The sequence below is a fragment of the Tauraco erythrolophus genome (assembly GCF_009769465.1).
Source record: "Tauraco erythrolophus isolate bTauEry1 chromosome 30 unlocalized genomic scaffold, bTauEry1.pri scaffold_44_arrow_ctg1, whole genome shotgun sequence".
Lineage (NCBI taxonomy): Eukaryota > Metazoa > Chordata > Aves > Musophagiformes > Musophagidae > Tauraco > Tauraco erythrolophus.
This window is the reverse complement of record NW_028238561.1, coordinates 26,338-43,381: the sequence shown is the minus strand read 5'-3', so window position 1 is coordinate 43,381 and position 17,044 is coordinate 26,338. Positions and strand designations below refer to the sequence as shown.

The following is a 17,044-nucleotide window of genomic DNA, read 5'->3' as shown; positions in this document are numbered from 1 at the left end:
CAGCTATGGTGATGTTGGGGGGGCTCTTCCCCGTGGCCAGGCCCCCCAGTGAGGAGGCGCTGGGACGTGCCGGCGTGTTTTGGTGACTCCTCACTTTTCCTGCCGGCATCTCCCAGCGGTTCCTGTTGTTCGCAGCAGCCCTGGGACCCCCCCCCCAGCCCCCCCCCATTGCTGGAGCCAGGGGGTGGGGCTGGCGGTGGGGCTGCAGGGAGGGTTCGGGGGGGTCCTCCCAGTATTGCCCCCCGGGAGGGTCCAGAGGAGGGAATTTCGCCTACGGATGAGCAATTAATTCCTCCCTGCCGAGAGCCAAAGGGAAATGGGGGGAAATTGTCCCACTAAATGGTTTTTCCACCCAAAACCGGCTGCTCTGGGACGAGGAGGGGGTCGCTCCATCCTCACGCCCCCTTATTTGCCCCCAAACCGCAGCATGGGCCTCGGTGAGGGGGAGGATGGACTCGGGGGGCTCAGGGGGGGGGACAGCACCTTTGGGGTGTCCCGTGGCCGGAGCGGCACGGAAACCACCGTAAATCCAGCTGTGCCGACCAGGAAACCTCTGTTTCCTCCTCCGGCACGCGGGTGTTCGGCCATAAAACACGCGGCCGCGGTAAACACGGCACCGCGGGCTCGGGGGGGTTCACCACGTCCCCCCCCGCCCCGGCCCCCCAGGCTGGCGGTGAGCCCAGAGCCGCCCCGGCAAAGCCGGACTCTCGGCGGGTTGAGCAAGAAGCCGACGGATCCAGGAAACGCAACTGGGAATAAACAGGGAACGGGTTGAAACGGGGCCACGCGGCGCCGTGCCAGGGCTGGGAGCCGCTGTGCCGAACTCCACCCCGGCACCCCACGGACCCCCCCATGGCAGCATCCCGCACCGGGATGGGGTGCGGCGGGAGAGGGCACGGTGATGCCAGGATGAAGCCCCCTGGAATGTCTCGGGATGCCCAGGAAAGGGCCACCCAGGCTGCGGTGCGGCCGTGCCTCAGTTTCCCCTTGGCACAAGCCGGTGCCGGGAGAGCGGCGGGGGCCGGGGTTGGGGGTGTGGAGGAATGCGAAGCCAGGTCCATGGGGAGGCCGGATCGTGATCCGAAGCCGGGGGCGGTGGGTGGGGAGCGGGGAGCGGGATGGGGGGGGGCGACGCCGGCTCCCCGCCATCTCCCCGCGCAGGATGGTGCTGCGGGCCGCGGCGCTGGCAGCGCACCTCTGCCTCCTGGCCGCCCTCCGCCCCAGCGACCCCAATGTCTGCAGCTACTGGGAGAGGTAGGAATGGGGGGGACTGGGGAGGGGGTGATGACAGTGGGGGTCCTCCCGGGACCCCCTGTCACCCCGCGGCGTCTCCTCCGGCAGCTTCACGGCGGCGGTGAAGGAGTCCTACACCAAACCCCACGCCGTGGCCTCCACCGAGCCCTGTCCCGGGGTGCTGGGGTCCCCCCTGCCCTGCCTGCAGCAGAGGTGGGAGCAGCCCCCAGACCCCCCCCTTGGGGATGGTAGGGTGTCCCCAAAAGTAGGGGGGGGCTGGAGGGGGGCTGTGCCACTGCAGGGTGTCCCTAAAAGTATATGGGGGGGCTGGAGGGGGGCTGTGCCACTGCAGGGTGTCCCCAAAAGTATGGGGGGGGGCTGGAGGGGGGGGCCGTGCCACTGCAGGGTGTCCCCAAAAGTATATGGGGGGGGGCTGGAGGGGGGCTGTGCCACTGCAGGGTGTACCCAAAAGTATATGGGGGGGGCTGGAGGGGGGATGTGCCACTGCAGGGTGTACCCAAAAGTATGGGGGGGGGCTGGAGGGGGGGCCGTGCCACTGCAGGGTGTCCCCAAAAGTATATGGGGGGGGCTGGAGGGGGGCAGTGCCACTGCAGGGTGTACCCAAAAGTATATGGGGGGGGCTGGAGGGGGCTGTGCCACTGCAGGGTGTCCCCAAAAGTATATGGGGGGGCTGGAGGGGGGCCGTGACAATGCAGGGTGTCCCCAAAAGTATATGGGGGGGCTGGAGGGGGGCTATCCTGCTTTAGGGTATCCCCAAAAGTAGGGGGGGGCTGGAGGGGGGCTGTCCCATTTCAGCGTGTCCCCAGGGCCGGGGGGGGGGGCGGGGGGGGCTGCCCCCACCCTGACGGTGCTGTGGGCGCAGGATCGTGTACCGCACCGAGTACCGCCAGACCGTCCGCACCGACTACCGCCGGCGCTACCAGTGCTGCCAGGGCTACTACGAGAGCCGCGACTCCTGCGTCCGTGAGTGGGGCGAGCGGCGGGACTGGGGGGGGGTCCCGGGGGGGCCCTATCCTGGCTCAGCACCCCCCGGCCGTGTCCCCGCAGCGCGCTGCACCCAGGAGTGCGTCCACGGGCGGTGCGTGGCTCCCGACCGCTGCCAGTGCGAGCCAGGCTGGCGCGGTGCCGACTGCGCCAGCGGTGAGCGACCGGAGTCGGGGTGTTGGGGGGGGGGGGGCACGGGGCTGGGGACGCCCCAGGTGGGGGGGGCAGGGAGTTTCTTTGGAGGGATGGACAGGATGAGGTGGGACGGTGGTTAGGGGGGGATGGGGAAAGGGATGGGATTGGGATGGAGATGGGATGGGATGGGATTGGGATGGGGATGGGATGGGATTGGGATGGAGATGGGATGGGATTGGGGTGGGGATGGGATTGGGATGGGGATGGGATGGGATTGGGATGGGGATGGGGATGGGATTGGGATGGGATTGGGATGGAGATGGGATGGGATTGGGGTGGGGATGGGATTGGGATGGGGATGGGATGGGATTGGGATGGGGATGGGGATGGGATTGGGATGGGATTGGGATGAGGATCGGCTTTGGATGGGGATTGGGATGGAGATGGAGATGGGGATGGGAATGGGATGGAGATGGGGATGGGATTGGGATGGAGATGGGTTGAGGATGGGGACAGGGCTGGGCTATGGATGAGATTGGGATGGGGATAGAGAATGGAATGGAAACAGAGAATGGGATGGGATTGGGATGGGGATGGAGAAGGGTTGGAGATGAGACTGGGATGAGATACACATGGGATGGAGATGGAGATAGGATGAGGATGGCATGGAGATGGGGATGGGGATGGAGATAGGGACAGAGATAAGAGGATGATGAAGATAGGATAGGGATGTGGATGGGTGGGGATGGGATGGGGATGAAGATAGGGTGGGGATGGCCCCATCCCTGGAAGAGTCCAAGGACAGGTTGGACAATGTTTGGAGCAACCTGGTGTAGTGGAGGGTGTCCCTGCCCATGGCAGGGGGGTTGGAACTGGATGGTCTTGAAGGTCCCTTCCAACCCAAACCATTCTGTGATTCCATGGGGATGGGGATGGATGGATGGATGGATGGATGGATGGATGGTTGGATGGATGGATGGTTGGATGGACGGACAGGGACAGGGAGGTACCGGTGGTCTCCTCTGTGCAGACTGTGACGAGCGGTCGTGGGGCCCGGGCTGCCAGCACCGCTGCGACTGCCACCACGGGGCCCCCTGCGACCCCCTGAGCGGGGGCTGCTCCTGCCCACCCGGCTTCTCCGACCCGCTGTGCCTCCAGCCGTGCCCACCTGGCACCTACGGCCAGGGCTGCCGCCTGCCCTGCCCCTGCCACCACCAGGCCCCCTGCAACTCCTCCACCGGCGCCTGCCTCTGCCCCCCGGGGCTGGCCGGCCCCCTGTGAGTAGGGGCTCCTCGCTCTGCACCCCCGCACCCACCCCAGCACCCTGCGGGTGAGGGTCCCGCTCACCCCGAGCCCCCTGCCCTGCAGCTGCGACGTGCCCTGCGCTGAGGGGACCCCCTGTGACACCCTCTGCCCCTGCCAGAACGGGGGCATCTGCCACCCCTCTGGCACTGGCACCTGTGTCTGCCCCCATGGATGGATGGTAGGTGGGCTGCGACTCCCCCCCTCCCACCACAACGTGGTCCCTGCCTCAGTTTCCCCTGCCAACCCCATCACTGCTTCGCAGGGGGACATTTGCTCCGTGCCGTGCCCCCCTGGGCGCTTCGGCCCCGGCTGCCAGGGTGAGTGTCGCTGCCACAATGGGGGCCACTGCGATCCCTGGGGGGGCCAGTGCCAGTGTGCCCCTGGCTTCATCGGAGAGCAGTGAGTGGGGGGCCAGGGGCATGGGGGGGGCTGGGCGTGGGGTACAGGGTGATGGGTGGCAGGGGCACAGGGGCATGGGGGGCACGGGGGGACAGAGGGATGGGGGCACAAGGGGATGGGGGGCACAGGGGCATGGGGGCACCGGGGTATTGGGGCACAGGGGGATTGGGGGGCACAGGGACATGGGGGCATAGGGGGATAGGGATTTAGGGCATGGGGGCACAGGGGGATGGGGGGCACAGGGGGTACCAGGGCATGGGAGTACAGGGGAATGGGGGATTGGGGCAGGGGGGCACAGAGGGATGCAGCACATGGGGACAGGGCACTTCGGGCTGGGGCAGATGGAGATGAGGGGGCACAGGGAGGGGGCACACAGGGACAGGGCAGGGGGGGTACGGCAGACGCCTGGGGGTCCACGGGGATGAGGGACACCGGGACCACCGCGGTGCCCCTAGCCTGGCATGCAACGAGCTGGCCGACCTCAGCTTGGGGAGGGGCGGGGGCGGTCTGGGGGCCACCCCGGCTCCTGGTGGGGCCGTGTCACCCCCTCCTCGTCCCCGTTCCCTTCCCCAGGTGCCGGGAGAGGTGCCCGCTGGGGCGGTATGGGCCGGGCTGCCAGGAGAGCTGCGACTGTGCCAACGGGGGCCAGTGCTTCCACGTGGACGGGGGCTGCCTGTGCCCCCCCGGCTTCCAGGGCAGCCGCTGCCAGGACCCCCACTGCCTGCCCGGCCTCTACGGCCTCCACTGCCAGAGCCGCTGCCTCTGCCACCCCCAGCACAGCCAGAGGTGGGACCCCCCCCACCTCCCCCAGACCCCCACTTGCACCACAGCACCTTCACCTGCCCCCCAGCACCCTCATCTCCTCCAACATCCTTGCCGCCCCCACCCAGCACCCTTACCTGCCCCCCAGGACCCTCACCTCCCACCCAACACCCTCATCTCCCACCCAGTATCCCCGTCTGCCCCCCAGCACCCTCACCTCCCCCCTCAGCACCCGCACATCCCCCCCAGCCCCCTCACCTCCCCCAGCCCCCTCATGTCCCCCCCAACACCCCCACCTCCCCTCCATCACCCTCACCTCCCCCCCCCAGCCCCCTCTCCTCCCCCCCAGCTCCCCCCCCACCCCCCAACCCCCCGGGGCAGGTGCTTTGTGTGTGTGTCCCCCCCCATTTGCAAAGCCCCTTCCCAGCTCCCATACTGGGAGCACTGGGGTGCTGAGCGGGTGCCCCCCACCCCCTTCAGCTGCCACCCGTTGCTCGGGGACTGCGTCTGTCGCCCGGGCTGGGGGGGGCTCTTCTGCAACGAGAGCTGCCCCCCCGGCTCGTTCGGGGCCGGCTGCCTGCAGAGCTGCCTCTGCCTCCACGGGGGGGTCTGCGACCCGACCACCGGCCACTGCCGCTGCCCCCCCGGCTACACGGTGCGGGGGCACGGGGGGGCACGGGGAGAGGGGAGGGGGGGTCCTGGGGCAGCACGGGAGGGGGGTGCTGGGCATCCCTGGGGGAGGAATGGGGGTCTGGGTGGTCCTGGAGGGGGAGAGTGGGGGTCTGGGTGGTCCTTGGAAGGCGGGGGGGGGGGCATGGGGGTCTGGGTGATCTTGGGGAGGGAATGGGGGTCTGAGTGGTCCTGGGGAGAGAGTAGGGGTCTGGGTGGTCTTGGGGCGGGGGGGTGAGGGTCTGTATGGTCTTGAGGGGGGGTATGGGGGTCTGGGTGGTCCTGGGGGGGAGGATGGAGGTATGGGTGGTCCTAGGGAGACCATGGAGGGGTCTGGGTGGTCCTGTGGGGGGGAGCATGGGGGTCTGGGTGGTCTCGGGGGGCCGAATGGGGGTCTGGGTGGTCCTGGGGGGGAGGATGGAGGTCTGGGGGGTCCTAGAGAGACCATGGAGGGGTCTGGGTGATTCTGAGGGGACACAGGGGCATCTGGGTGGTCCTGGGGCAGGGGGCATGGGAGTCTGCATGGTCTTGGGGGAGGAATAGGGGTCTGGGTGGTCCTGGGGGGAGCATGGGGTGTCGGGGGATCTGAAGGAGAGTGGGGGTCTGGGTGGTCTTGGGGGGTCTTGGTGGTCTGGGTGGTCCTGGGGGGAGTGTGGAGGTCTGGACGTATCCTTAAGGAGAGAGGGAGGGTCTGGGTGGTCTTATGAACAGCATGGCGGGGGGTCTGGGTGGTCCTGGGGGGAGTGGGAGAGGGGTTCTGGGTGATTCTGGGGGGACCATGGGGGTCTGGCTGGTCCTGGGGGGAGTCGGGGGGGTCCTTGGTGGTTCTGAGGGGCAGTGTGGGGTCTGGGCATCCCTTGGGGGGGAGCCATGGGCATGTGGGCATCCTGGGGGGGGGACAGCCTGGGGGGGTCAAGGCAGCCTTGGGCATAGCTTGGGGGTCCCGTGGGAGGATGAGCTTTTGGGGTCACCCACTCTCCCTCCAGCACCAGGCTGCCAAGAGGAGGGCTGGGGGGGTTGTTCCCTCAGGGTGGGGGTCCCGCCTGTCCTCAAGTCTCCCACCCCCCCAGGACGAGCACTGCTCCTCCCTGTGCCCCCCTGACACCTTCGGGGTGAACTGCTCGGGGCGCTGCTCCTGCCAGCACGCCCTGGGCTGCTCCCCCCTCGACGGCTCCTGCCTCTGCAAGGAAGGTGGGTGTACGCCGGGGTGGGTGGGGGGTCCCTATCCCCATCCCCACCCCACTGTCCCCCGCCTTGTCCCCCAGGCTGGCACAGACCCGACTGCTCGACGCCGTGTCCCGCCGGCACTTGGGGTCCTGGCTGCAACCGAAGCTGCGACTGCGCCCACGGGGCCACCTGTGACCCCCAAAGTGGGATTTGCCAGTGCCCACCGGGCTGGCATGGCCCCCGCTGCCTCCAGCCCTGCCCGGTGAGTCCCACTGGCTGCACCAGTGCTGCCCGCACCGGGGTTTGGTACCACTGGCACTGGGGTTCGGTACCATCCGCACCAGGGTTCGGTACTGCCCATACTGGGGTTTGGTACTGCCCACACTGGGGTTCAGTACCACCTGCACCAGGCTTCAGTGCCACCTGCACCGGGGTTCAGTACCACCCGTACTGGGGTTTGGTACCACCCGCACCGGGGTTCGGTACTGCCCGTACTGGGGTTCGGTACCACCTGCACTGGGGTTTGGCACCGCCCGCACTGGGGTTCGGTACTGCCCGCACCGGGTTTTGGTACCACTTGCACCGGGATTTGGCACCACCCACACCGGGTTTTGGTACCACCATCCTCAGCACTGACCCCCCCGACCTGTCCCCGTACCCCAGAACGGCACGTTCGGGGTGGGCTGTGGGCAGCGGTGCGACTGTGCCCACGCCGACGGCTGCGATCCGGTGACCGGAGAGTGCCACTGCCTGCCCGGCTGGACAGGTAAAGTGTGGGGGGGGACACCAGGTGGGGAGGGGGACACACCCCCCCCTCCTCCTGTGCCTTCATCCCTCATCCTCCTCGCAGGGCCGCGGTGCAAGCAGGGCTGCCCCCACGGGTTCTGGGGCCGGGGCTGTGGCACGTCCTGCTCCTGCCGCAACGGTGCCGCCTGTTCGCCCCAGGACGGATCCTGCACCTGTGCCCCGGGGTACCGCGGCCCAACCTGCCAGCGCCGTGAGTGCCAACATCCCCCCCCCTCCCCAAAACCAGATAAAATGGTGCTTTGCCCCCAGCCCAGCACCGACTCCCGGGCTGAGACTGGGCACACTCGTCTCACCCCAGCCTGCCCACCCGGCCGCTATGGCAAACGCTGCTCCCTGAGCTGCTCCTGTGCCAACGGCTCCTCTTGCCACCCCGTCAACGGCTCCTGCCTCTGCGCCCCGGGCTGGCACGGCCCCCGCTGCTCCCAGCGTGAGTGGGGGGTCCTGGGGGGTGCCAGGGTGGGGGGGTGAGGAGAGGGGCCGACCCCCCCATCTCTCATCCCTTTCCCCTCCAGCCTGTGCCCCCGACTCCTGGGGGCATGCCTGTGCCCAGCCCTGCCTGTGCCAGCACGGGGGGACGTGCCACCCTGCCGAAGGGACGTGCCACTGCCCGGCCGGCTGGACGGGGCCGCTCTGCGGGGAAGGTAGAGCCCGGCGTGGGCACCCCCCCCGGGGGGGTCTGCACCCCTGGGTGCAGCCTGGGGGTGCTGGGGGGGCAAAGAGTGAGAACTGCCCCGGGGCCATACGGGTTACCCCTGCCCAGCTCCGTCCTGGGCAGGATGGAGCTATATGGGCCCAGTATGGAGCTATGTGGTGCCAGTATAGAGCTATGCAGGCCCAGTATGGAGCTAGGTGGTCCCAGTATGGAGCTATATGGTGCCAGTATGGAGCTATATGGGCCTAGTATGGAGCTATGTGGTCCCAGTATGGAGCTATGTGGTGCCACTATAGAGCTATGCAGGCCCAGTATGGAGCTAGGTGGTCCCAGGATGGAGCTATATGGGCCCAGTATGGAGCTATGTGGTGCCACTATAGAGCTATATGGTGTCAGTATGGAGCTATGTGATCCCAGTATGGAGCTATGTGGTGCCAGTATAGAGCTATATGGTCCCAGTATGGAGCTATGTGATCCCAGTATGGAGCTATGTGGTGCCAGTATAGAGCTATGCAGGCCCAGTATGGAGCTATATGGTCCCAGTATGGAGCTATGTGATCCCAGTATGCAGCTATATGGTCCCAGGCTCTATGAAGCTATATAGTCCCACTATGGAGCTATGCAGTCCTGGGCAGCATGGAGCTATATGGTCCCACTATGCAGTAATACGGTCCCAGGCACTATGGGGCTGAGTGGTTCCACTATGGAGCTATGCCAACCTGGGCAGTATGGAACTATATGGTCCCAGTATGAAGCTATATGGTCCTGGGCACTATGGGGCTGTATTATCCTAGTATGGGGCTATATGGTCCTGGGCAGTATGGAGCTGTATGGTTCCAGTATGGAGCCATATGTTCCCACGACGGAGTGATATGGTCCCAGGCACTATGGAGCTATATGGTCCCACTATGGGGCTATATGGTCCCGAGCACTGTGGAGCCATATGGTCCCAGTATGGAGCTATATGGACCCAGTATGGAGCTGTATGGCCCTGGTGAGTGGGTGCGGAGTGGGGGGGGACCTCGCTGGGGTCCCTGCCCCCCCTAAGGACCCTGCACCCCCCCCAACCCCATAGGGACCCCCGAGCAGCCCTACACCATCGTGCCGGCCCCCCCGGCAGCCTACAGCTCCCTGGGGCTGGTGCTCAGCCTGGTGGCCCTGGTGGCCTTGCTGGTGGCCGCGGTGGCCGCGGCCCTGTGTTACCGGCACCGGCGGAAGGGGAAGCAGAGCCGGCACCTGGCCGTGGCCTACGCGGCCGGACAGACGGACACCTCCGACTACATGGTGCCAGGTGAGCCCAGTGGCGCGGGTGGGACACGGCCCAGCACCGGTGGCCATGCCACGCCAGGCTGATGCCCATCTCCCCCAGATGTGCCACCGAGCCACCACGCGCACCACTACTCCAACCCCAGTTACCACACGCTGTCCCAGTGCACGCTGCCGGCCCCCGGCCCCAGTGCCCAGGACAGGGCCAGCTCCCTCAAGGTACGGCGTGGCACCCAGCACCGTGGCACCCAGCAGCCGGGCGTTGCACGGTGCACCGTGGTTTTGCATGGTGCAGCACGATGTTGCACAGTGCAGGTCGGTGTTGCACGGTGCATCATGGTGTTGCACGGTGCAGCACGAAGTTGCATGGTGCAGGTTGGTGTTGCACGGTGCATCATGGTGTTGCACGGTGCACCGTGGTGTTGTGTGGTGCACCGTGGTGTTGTGTGGCATACCGTGGTGTTGCATGGTGTACCATGGTGCAGCGTAGCGTTGCATGGTGCAGCCTGGTGTTGCACGGTGCATCACGGTGTTGCATGGTGCACCGTGGTGTACTGTGGTGTTGCACAGTGTACCATGGTGCAGCACAGTGCAGTACAGTGTTGCACGGTGCAGTTCAGTGTTGCACAGTGCATCATGGTGTTGCATGGTGTACCATGATGCAGCTCAGTGCAGCACAGTGTTGCACGCTGCACCGTGGTGTGGCATGGTGTACCCTGGTATAGTACAACGTTGCACGGTGCAGCTCGGTGTTGCACGGTGCATCATGGTGTTGCACAGTGCACCGTGCTGCAGCACAGTGCAGTACAGTGTTGCATGGTGCAGTTCAGTGTTGCACGGTGCAGCTCGGTGTTGCACCGTGCACCACGGTTTTGCATGGTGTACCATGGTGCAGCATAGTGTTGCACGGTGCAGCTCGGCGTGGCACGGTGCAGCATGGTGTTGCACGGTGCAGCATAGTGTTGCACAGTGCCCCGTGGTGTTGCATGGTGTACCCTGGTGCAGCACAGAGTTACACGGTGCATTATGGTGTTGCACGGTGCACCGTGGTGTACTGTGGTGTTGTTGAGTGGTGCACCATGGTGCAGCACACTGTTGCACGGTGCATTATGGTGTTGCACGGTGCACCGTGGTGCAGCACACTGTTGCACGGTGCATTATGGTGTTGCACGGTGCACCGTGGTGCAGCACACTGTTGCACGGTGCATTATGGTGTTGCACGGTGCACCGTGGTGTACTGTGGTGTTGCGTGGTGCACCACGGTGCAGCACACTGTTGCACGGTGCACTGCGATGTTGCGCGGTGTTACACAGTTCACTGTTTCATGCTGTACCACGGTGCTGCACGGTGTACCACGGTGCCGCTGCCAGGAGCCTCGTGGCCAACCCATCCCCTGTCTGGGCTCCAGGTGCCTGGCACCCAGCTCTTCCCCGGCGTGGAGAGACCCTACGGCCCCGAAGGCAATGCCACGCTGCCCCCCGACTGGAAGCACCTCGGGGCACCGGCCCTGGGCCCCAGGGGTAAGGGGGGGGCAGGGTGGACCCCTGGGTCCCCTCCCTGCTCAGCATCCACCGGGAAGGTGCTGGGGTGTGTTGGGTGGAGCATCTTCATCCTGGGGAGAGGGTGCTGGAGCAGGGGGGGACCCCAAACCTGGGCCCTTACAGGGGGGCAGCTGGACCGGAGCTACAGCTACAGCTACACCCGCAGCCTGGGGAAGTACAATGGGAAAGGTATGGGGTGGGATGGGGAGGGGATGGGGTAGGGAAGGGAATGGGATGGGAATGGGGTGGGGATGTGGTGGGAATGGGATGAGGATGGGATGAGGAATGGATGGGAAAGGGATTGGGATGGGGTGGAGAAGGGAATGGGGTGGGGTGGAGAAGGGAATGGGGTGGGGTGGAGAAGGGAATGGGGTGGGGAACGGATTAGGATGGGATGGGGATGGGATGGGGATGAGGTGGGGAAGGGACGGGGCAGGGCTGGGCCGTGGGACAGAGCCGCACATGGCTGCTCCCTCTCCCGTGCGCTCCGGCCCATGGGGAGCCCCCCAACTCCTTCTCCCCCAGACCACCCCCCGGAGGGGCTGGGGGCCAGCGCCAGCTCCCTGGCCAGCGAGAACCCCTACGCCACCATCAAGGAGCTGCCCCCCCCCACCGCCAAGACCCTCGAGGGCAGCTACATGGAGATGAAATCCAACATCCGCCGGGAGATGTCCTATGCCGAGATCGGCCTCCTCGAGGAGCCATCCCAGGAGGGTACGGCTGGGGGGTCCCCTGGCCCTGCTGAGCTTGGCTGGGAGGAGGTCACAGCCCCAGTGATGGGGTTCCATGGCCCTGGGGGGGGTCACAGACCTGGTGGTGGGGGTTCCATGGCCCTGGGGGGGGTCACAGCCCCAGTGACGGGGTTCCATGGCCCTGGGAGGGGGTCACAGCCCTGGTGATGGGGGTTCCATGGCCCTAGGGGGGGTCACAGCCCCAGTGACGGGGGTTGCATGGCCCTGGGGGGCGTCACAGCCCCAGTGACGGGGTTCCATGGCCCTGGGGGGGGGTCACAGCCCTGGTGTCGGGGGTTGCATGGCCCTGGGGGGGGTCACAGCCCCTCACAGCCCCCTCTTGTCCCTGCAGAGAGTTGCCCCGAGGGGGCCGAAGGCGCCACCCCCGCAGCCCCCCCCAGCCATTACGACTCCCCCAAGAACAGCCACATCCCCAGCCATTACGACGTGCCCCCCGTCCGCCACTACCCGCCGTCCCCGCCGCTGCGCAGGAAGGACCGCTGAGGGGCTGGGGGGACGGGGACGGGGACGAGGGACCCCGGGCGGGGGACAGAGGGGGTCTGCGGGGGCCGGGGTGCCCCGGGGCTGTGTCGGTGCCCGGGGGGCACAGGGGGTGAATAAAGGCGCTGTGGGTTCGGCGTGAGCGTCCCCGCGGGGGGTCTGCGCCGGCACCGTGGCAGCACGGGGGGGCCCGGGGGTGGGCCCGGTCATGGTCCGACGATGGTCCCAGTAAGGGCCCTGTGATGGGCCCAGTAACGGCCCAGCACGTCCCCACGAGGGTCCCAGGGCAGGCCCGGCGCAGGGGGGGGGCAGCACCGGCCGCTCCGCGCACGGTTGGCCCCGGCGGCGGCCACGCCCCTTTCCGCCTTGGCCACGCCCCTCTCCGCACAGCCCCGCCCCTTTCACACAGACACCGCCCCTTCCCACGCCGACCCCGCCCCCTCCGCATCGACCCCGCCCCTTTCGCGCCGACCACGCCTCTTTCCGCGTCTTCCCCGCCCCCTTTTTACTGACTCCGCCCCTTTTCACGATGGCCCCGCCCCTTCTCTGCCGCCCCGCCCCTTTTTACACCGGTCCCGCCCCCTACAGCCGGGCCCCGCCCCTACAGCCTGGCCCCGCCCCCTACAGCCTGGCCCCGCCCCCTACAGCCGGGCCCCGCCCCCTACAGCCTGGCCCCGCCCCCTACAGCCGGGCCCCGCCCGCCCCGCCCCGCGCAGGCGCACTGGAAGCGGCGGCCGTGGGGGCCGCGGATCGAGGTTACGGCCGGGCCGGGCCCCCCCCGCGCCCCGGGCCCACCCAGGAGACCCCCGTGGGGCCCCGGCACCCCCTCCCGTGCCCCTGTGGGGCCTCCTCCGGCCCGGGGACCCCCCCCTCGCCCCCATAGGGCCTCCAGGCCTGGGACCCCCCCCCTCCCCGAGCGACCTCCATAGCGCCCCCCCCCCCCCCCCCCCCCGCCCCAGCCCTGGTAGTCCCCTAGGGTCACCTCAGCCCTGAGACCCCCCCCCCGAGGAAGACCTCCATAGGGACGGACCCACATGGGGCCCACCCAGCGACTCCACAGCCAAGAGACACCCCCCCGCCCCCCCCCCCCCCCCCCGCCATGGCCTCTTGTCCCTGGGACCCTCACCCACCCACCCAGGGATTCCCATGGGACCCCCAGCCCTGGGACCCCCACCCACCCACACAGGGACACCCATAGGCCGCCCCCCTTAGCCCTGAGATCCCCCCCCAGGGACACCTCCATAGGGCCCTGGGACCCCCTGCACCCCCATAGAGCCACCAGGCCTGGGACACCCTGCCCCCCTCCCCCGGGGAGACCTCCACAGGGACCCCCAAGGGACCCACCCAACCCTAGGACCCTCCCCCACCCTGGGACACCCCCCCGCCCCGTACAGAGACCCCCATAGGGCCCCTGGCCACTGAGACACCCTTTTTCCCCTTTCAGGGACCCCCCATAGGGACCTCACAGCCAAGAGACGCCCCCCCCCATAGGGCCCCTTGTCCCTGAGACATCCCCCCCCCCCCCCTCATTCGGGCTCCCCGCAGGGCCCCCAGCCCTGAGACCCCCCCCAGGGCCCTGGGATCTCCCCTCACCCGCATAGGGACCTCACTGAGACCCCCCAGCCCAGGGATGTGGGGGTCCGGGTGCCAGCCAGGGCCAGTGGGTGCTGGGGGGCACTGAGCCCCCCCTGGTGCCCCCCCAGCTGTGGGCCATGAGGCGGCAGGGGGAGCGGGTGCCCAGGGAGAAGGCGGCGGTGGTGCCCGCGGAGGAGATGAAGAGCGTGGAGGGGAAGGCCGAGCAGGGCACAGGTGAGCCCCCCAGCCCTGGCAGGGGGTGGGGGGGGGCTGCGGGGGGGGTCCCCCTTCTTTCCCCCCTCCCCACCTGCTGCCTCCCTGCCCGCAGAGGAGTACCAGTGCACCGGCCTCCTGGAGCAGGACTTTCCCGAGCTCTGCGCCCAGGCTGGCATCGCTGGCATCCCCAAAGTCACCCTCCGGCCAGCACCGAGCTTCCCTGTGGATGGTGAGGGGCAGCAGGGGAGGGCGGGTGAGATCTGGGTGTCTGTGGGGTGTCCCCCCCCCCCAAGCAGCACCCCGCCACCCACCCTCGTCCCGCAGAGGAGCCCGCGGAGGCGCCGCTGGCAGAGGTCCTCGCCCGCATCCAGCGCAAGTACAGCCGCTTCCAGCCCTGCGTCCAGGTGGAGCGGGAGCACGAGGACCCCCGGAGCGTCCGTGCCCTCTTCCTGCGAGGTGGGTCCTGGGGACCCCCGGGGTGCCCCTCCCGCAGCACCCAGCAACGAGGAGCCCTGGAAATCAGCTGGCGGGATCGCTGCCAGCTGTGCCAGCTCCTTCCGGGCACCCCACATCTGGGGGCTCTTCCCCCCCACCCCACCACGCGACCTTGACCCCCCTGTCTCCGGCAGGCTGGAAGATCGAGGGGGACATGCTGGGGGTCCTGGGCCAGTGCCTGCCCGCCCTGGCCGGCCTGCAGGCAGTGCAGTGAGTATGGGCACGGCCAGGGGGGCACAGGAAGACACCAACACGTCGCCCCCCTGGCAGCGGGTCCTGATGCCACTCTATCCTCCCGCAGCCTCTGGAAGGTCGGGCTGACGGAGCAGCTGCTCCCGGCACTGGCGGCACTGCTGGCACGCTGCCCTTGCCTCCGGTGTGTGGCCAGGCAAGGGGTGCTCCCTAAGGAACGGGAAGGGGGTGCCAGGGAGGATCGTTTATGCCAACTGGGGGGTGGTTTTTGTTTTTTTTCTCCTCCGCAGGACGCTCAGCCTGGAAGGGAACCCCCTGCCCGAGCCCACCTTCCACACACTGATGGGCAGCGACAGCAAGTGAGTCGGAGCCGGGTGGCACCACGCTCGGCTCAGCCCCTCGGTGGGTCCCCAGCCACGGGCAGTGCCATGAGACCCCCCCCCTCAGTGAAAGCTCCGCTGCCCGTCCCGCAGGCTGGCACACCTCTCGCTGCGCAACAACGGCATCGGCGACGCGGCCGCCCGGCTCATCGGGCAGAGCCTTTCCACCCTGGGCACCTCCAACCGCAGCCTGGTCTCGCTCGTCCTCAGCTTCAACCGCATCTCGGACCTGGGAGCTGGCTACATCGCCGAGGTGGGCAGCGGGAGGGCATTGGGGGGGGTCAGCGGGGTGCCTGGCACCCACCCCGTCCCTTGGCACTCCAGGGTTTGCGCCTGAACCGCTCCCTGCTCTCCCTCTCCCTGTCGAACAACGACATTGGCGACGCGGGGGCCAGCAGGCTGGCCGAGGTGGGTGCCCCCCCCAGCCTCACCGGCAGCGGGGCGCGTGGCGCTCGGGCCCGATCCTGCCCTGACCCCCCCAGCCCCGCTGCCCGCCAGGTGCTGGGCCCGTTCGCGCTGACGCACGCCGAAGTGGTGGAGCGGAGGCGGCTGCTCCTGGCACGGGCACTGGCACAGCCCCGCACGGTGAGATCCCCCCCCACCACCCACCTCTGGGAAAGCTCGGGAGGCTCCCAGGGGGGCTGCTGGCACCCTGAGCGCCCCCCCTCTCTCCCCCAGACCTCAAAAGAGACCCAGGGCTGGAGCAATTGTCCCTCCAGCCTGCGTGGCGGCGCGGCCCCCGCCAAGCTGCCCCCGGCCAAGCACGGCAAAACCCCCGCCAAGAAGAAGGTGAGGAAGCGGGTGGCTGACGGGGGCATTGGGGTGGGCAGGGGGCAGCCCAGCAGGCAGCTGCCAGGGACCCCCGGGCTCCCCTGGCTTTGCGGGCAGGCGTGCCTCAGTTTCCCCACCTTCGCGGCTTTGCGGTGCGTGACGGGGAGGGAGGGGGGGTCTGCAAACCGCTGCCCGTCCGTCGCAGGAGCTGCTGCGGAAGGAGGAGGCCACGCAGCCCAAGAAGTGTGAGTGAGGGTCCGACGGGCTGGGGGTGGGCACAGGGGGGGCTGTGCCCGGCTCACCTCCCTCCCTGCTCTGCCCTCCCAGCAGCGCCAGAGCCGCGAGCCGCCCGTGGCAGAGATGTGAAACCAAGCGGCCAGAAGCCGAGCCCGGAGGTGGGAGACGCCGGGGGGCACAGGGTGGGGAGGGGGTGCCCGACCCTGGGGTCCTGCACTCCCTCAGGGACCCCCCCCGCAATGTGTCCAGGCACCAGATCTGGCCAAACCAGTGCACCCACTGCTGGAGGCCACGGAGCACCAGGGCAGTGTCATCCTGCCGGGAAACCGGGTGCTCCTCCGCCTCAACCTGACCCGTGAGTGAGGCTGGGGGTGGCTGGGTGGGGGGGATCGAGCCCCTCACCCACCCAAATCTTTCCCTCCGCAGATAACCGCATCACCGAGCGAGGCCTCACCGCGTTCCTGGCAGCGCTGGAAGGGCAGCAGCGGGAGAAGCCGAAGGTGCCGGGGCAGCAGGGGCTGCTGGGCCTCTCCCTGGAGGTGAGCTGGCATGGCCGTGGGGCTGGCATTGCCATGGGGCTGGCATCGCTGTGGGGCTGGCATCACCATCAAGCTAGCATCACCGTGGGGCTGGCATGGCCGTGGGGCTGGCATCATGTCAGGCTAGCATTGCCGTGGGGCTGGCATCACCGTGGGGCTGGCATCGCCGTTGGGCTGGCATTGCCATCAGGCTGGCATTGCTGTGGGACTGGCATCGCTGTGGGGCACGGCCTGACACCCCTTTCCCCACAGAAGAACCGCATCCCTCCCGCCAGCCCAGCCTTCGCACGGCTCCAGGAGCTGCTGCCACCGTGGGACCCCCTCCCCAAAGCCCGTGGCCAGGCAGAGGAGCAGGAACTGGGCACCTAACTGGGCCCTGGAAGTGCCACGCAGGCACCCATGGGTGCCAGAGAGCTCGTTTCTTGATTTTTCTTGGGGGAAAAAAAAAAAAAAATCATTAAAATGC

At 68.0% G+C, this 17,044-nt stretch overlaps 2 protein-coding genes across 2 annotated transcripts; both read left to right on the top strand.

The window, feature by feature from the left end:
- The first annotated feature begins 1,162 nt into the window (after positions 1-1,162).
- Positions 1,163-12,176, top strand: PEAR1 (platelet endothelial aggregation receptor 1). The gene is made up of 21 exons (XM_086630354.1): positions 1,163-1,254; positions 1,342-1,446; positions 2,117-2,217; positions 2,302-2,394; positions 3,404-3,650; positions 3,742-3,856; positions 3,941-4,077; positions 4,651-4,863; positions 5,320-5,494; positions 6,579-6,699; positions 6,774-6,937; positions 7,339-7,441; positions 7,526-7,672; positions 7,781-7,909; positions 7,995-8,123; positions 9,210-9,425; positions 9,504-9,619; positions 10,809-10,920; positions 11,065-11,130; positions 11,467-11,655; positions 12,025-12,176. Exons 1-21 carry the CDS (start codon positions 1,163-1,165, stop codon positions 12,174-12,176), a joined length of 2,922 nt encoding a protein of 973 aa, XP_086486480.1.
- Positions 12,177-13,885: 1,709 nt separating this feature from the next.
- Positions 13,886-16,947, top strand: LRRC71 (leucine rich repeat containing 71). The gene is made up of 15 exons (XM_086630329.1): positions 13,886-13,982; positions 14,077-14,193; positions 14,289-14,420; positions 14,594-14,669; positions 14,761-14,835; positions 14,942-15,010; positions 15,125-15,284; positions 15,356-15,439; positions 15,530-15,616; positions 15,710-15,820; positions 16,008-16,047; positions 16,133-16,197; positions 16,289-16,394; positions 16,466-16,578; positions 16,831-16,947. Exons 1-15 carry the CDS (start codon positions 13,886-13,888, stop codon positions 16,945-16,947), a joined length of 1,449 nt encoding a protein of 482 aa, XP_086486455.1.
- Positions 16,948-17,044: the final 97 nt, after the last annotated feature.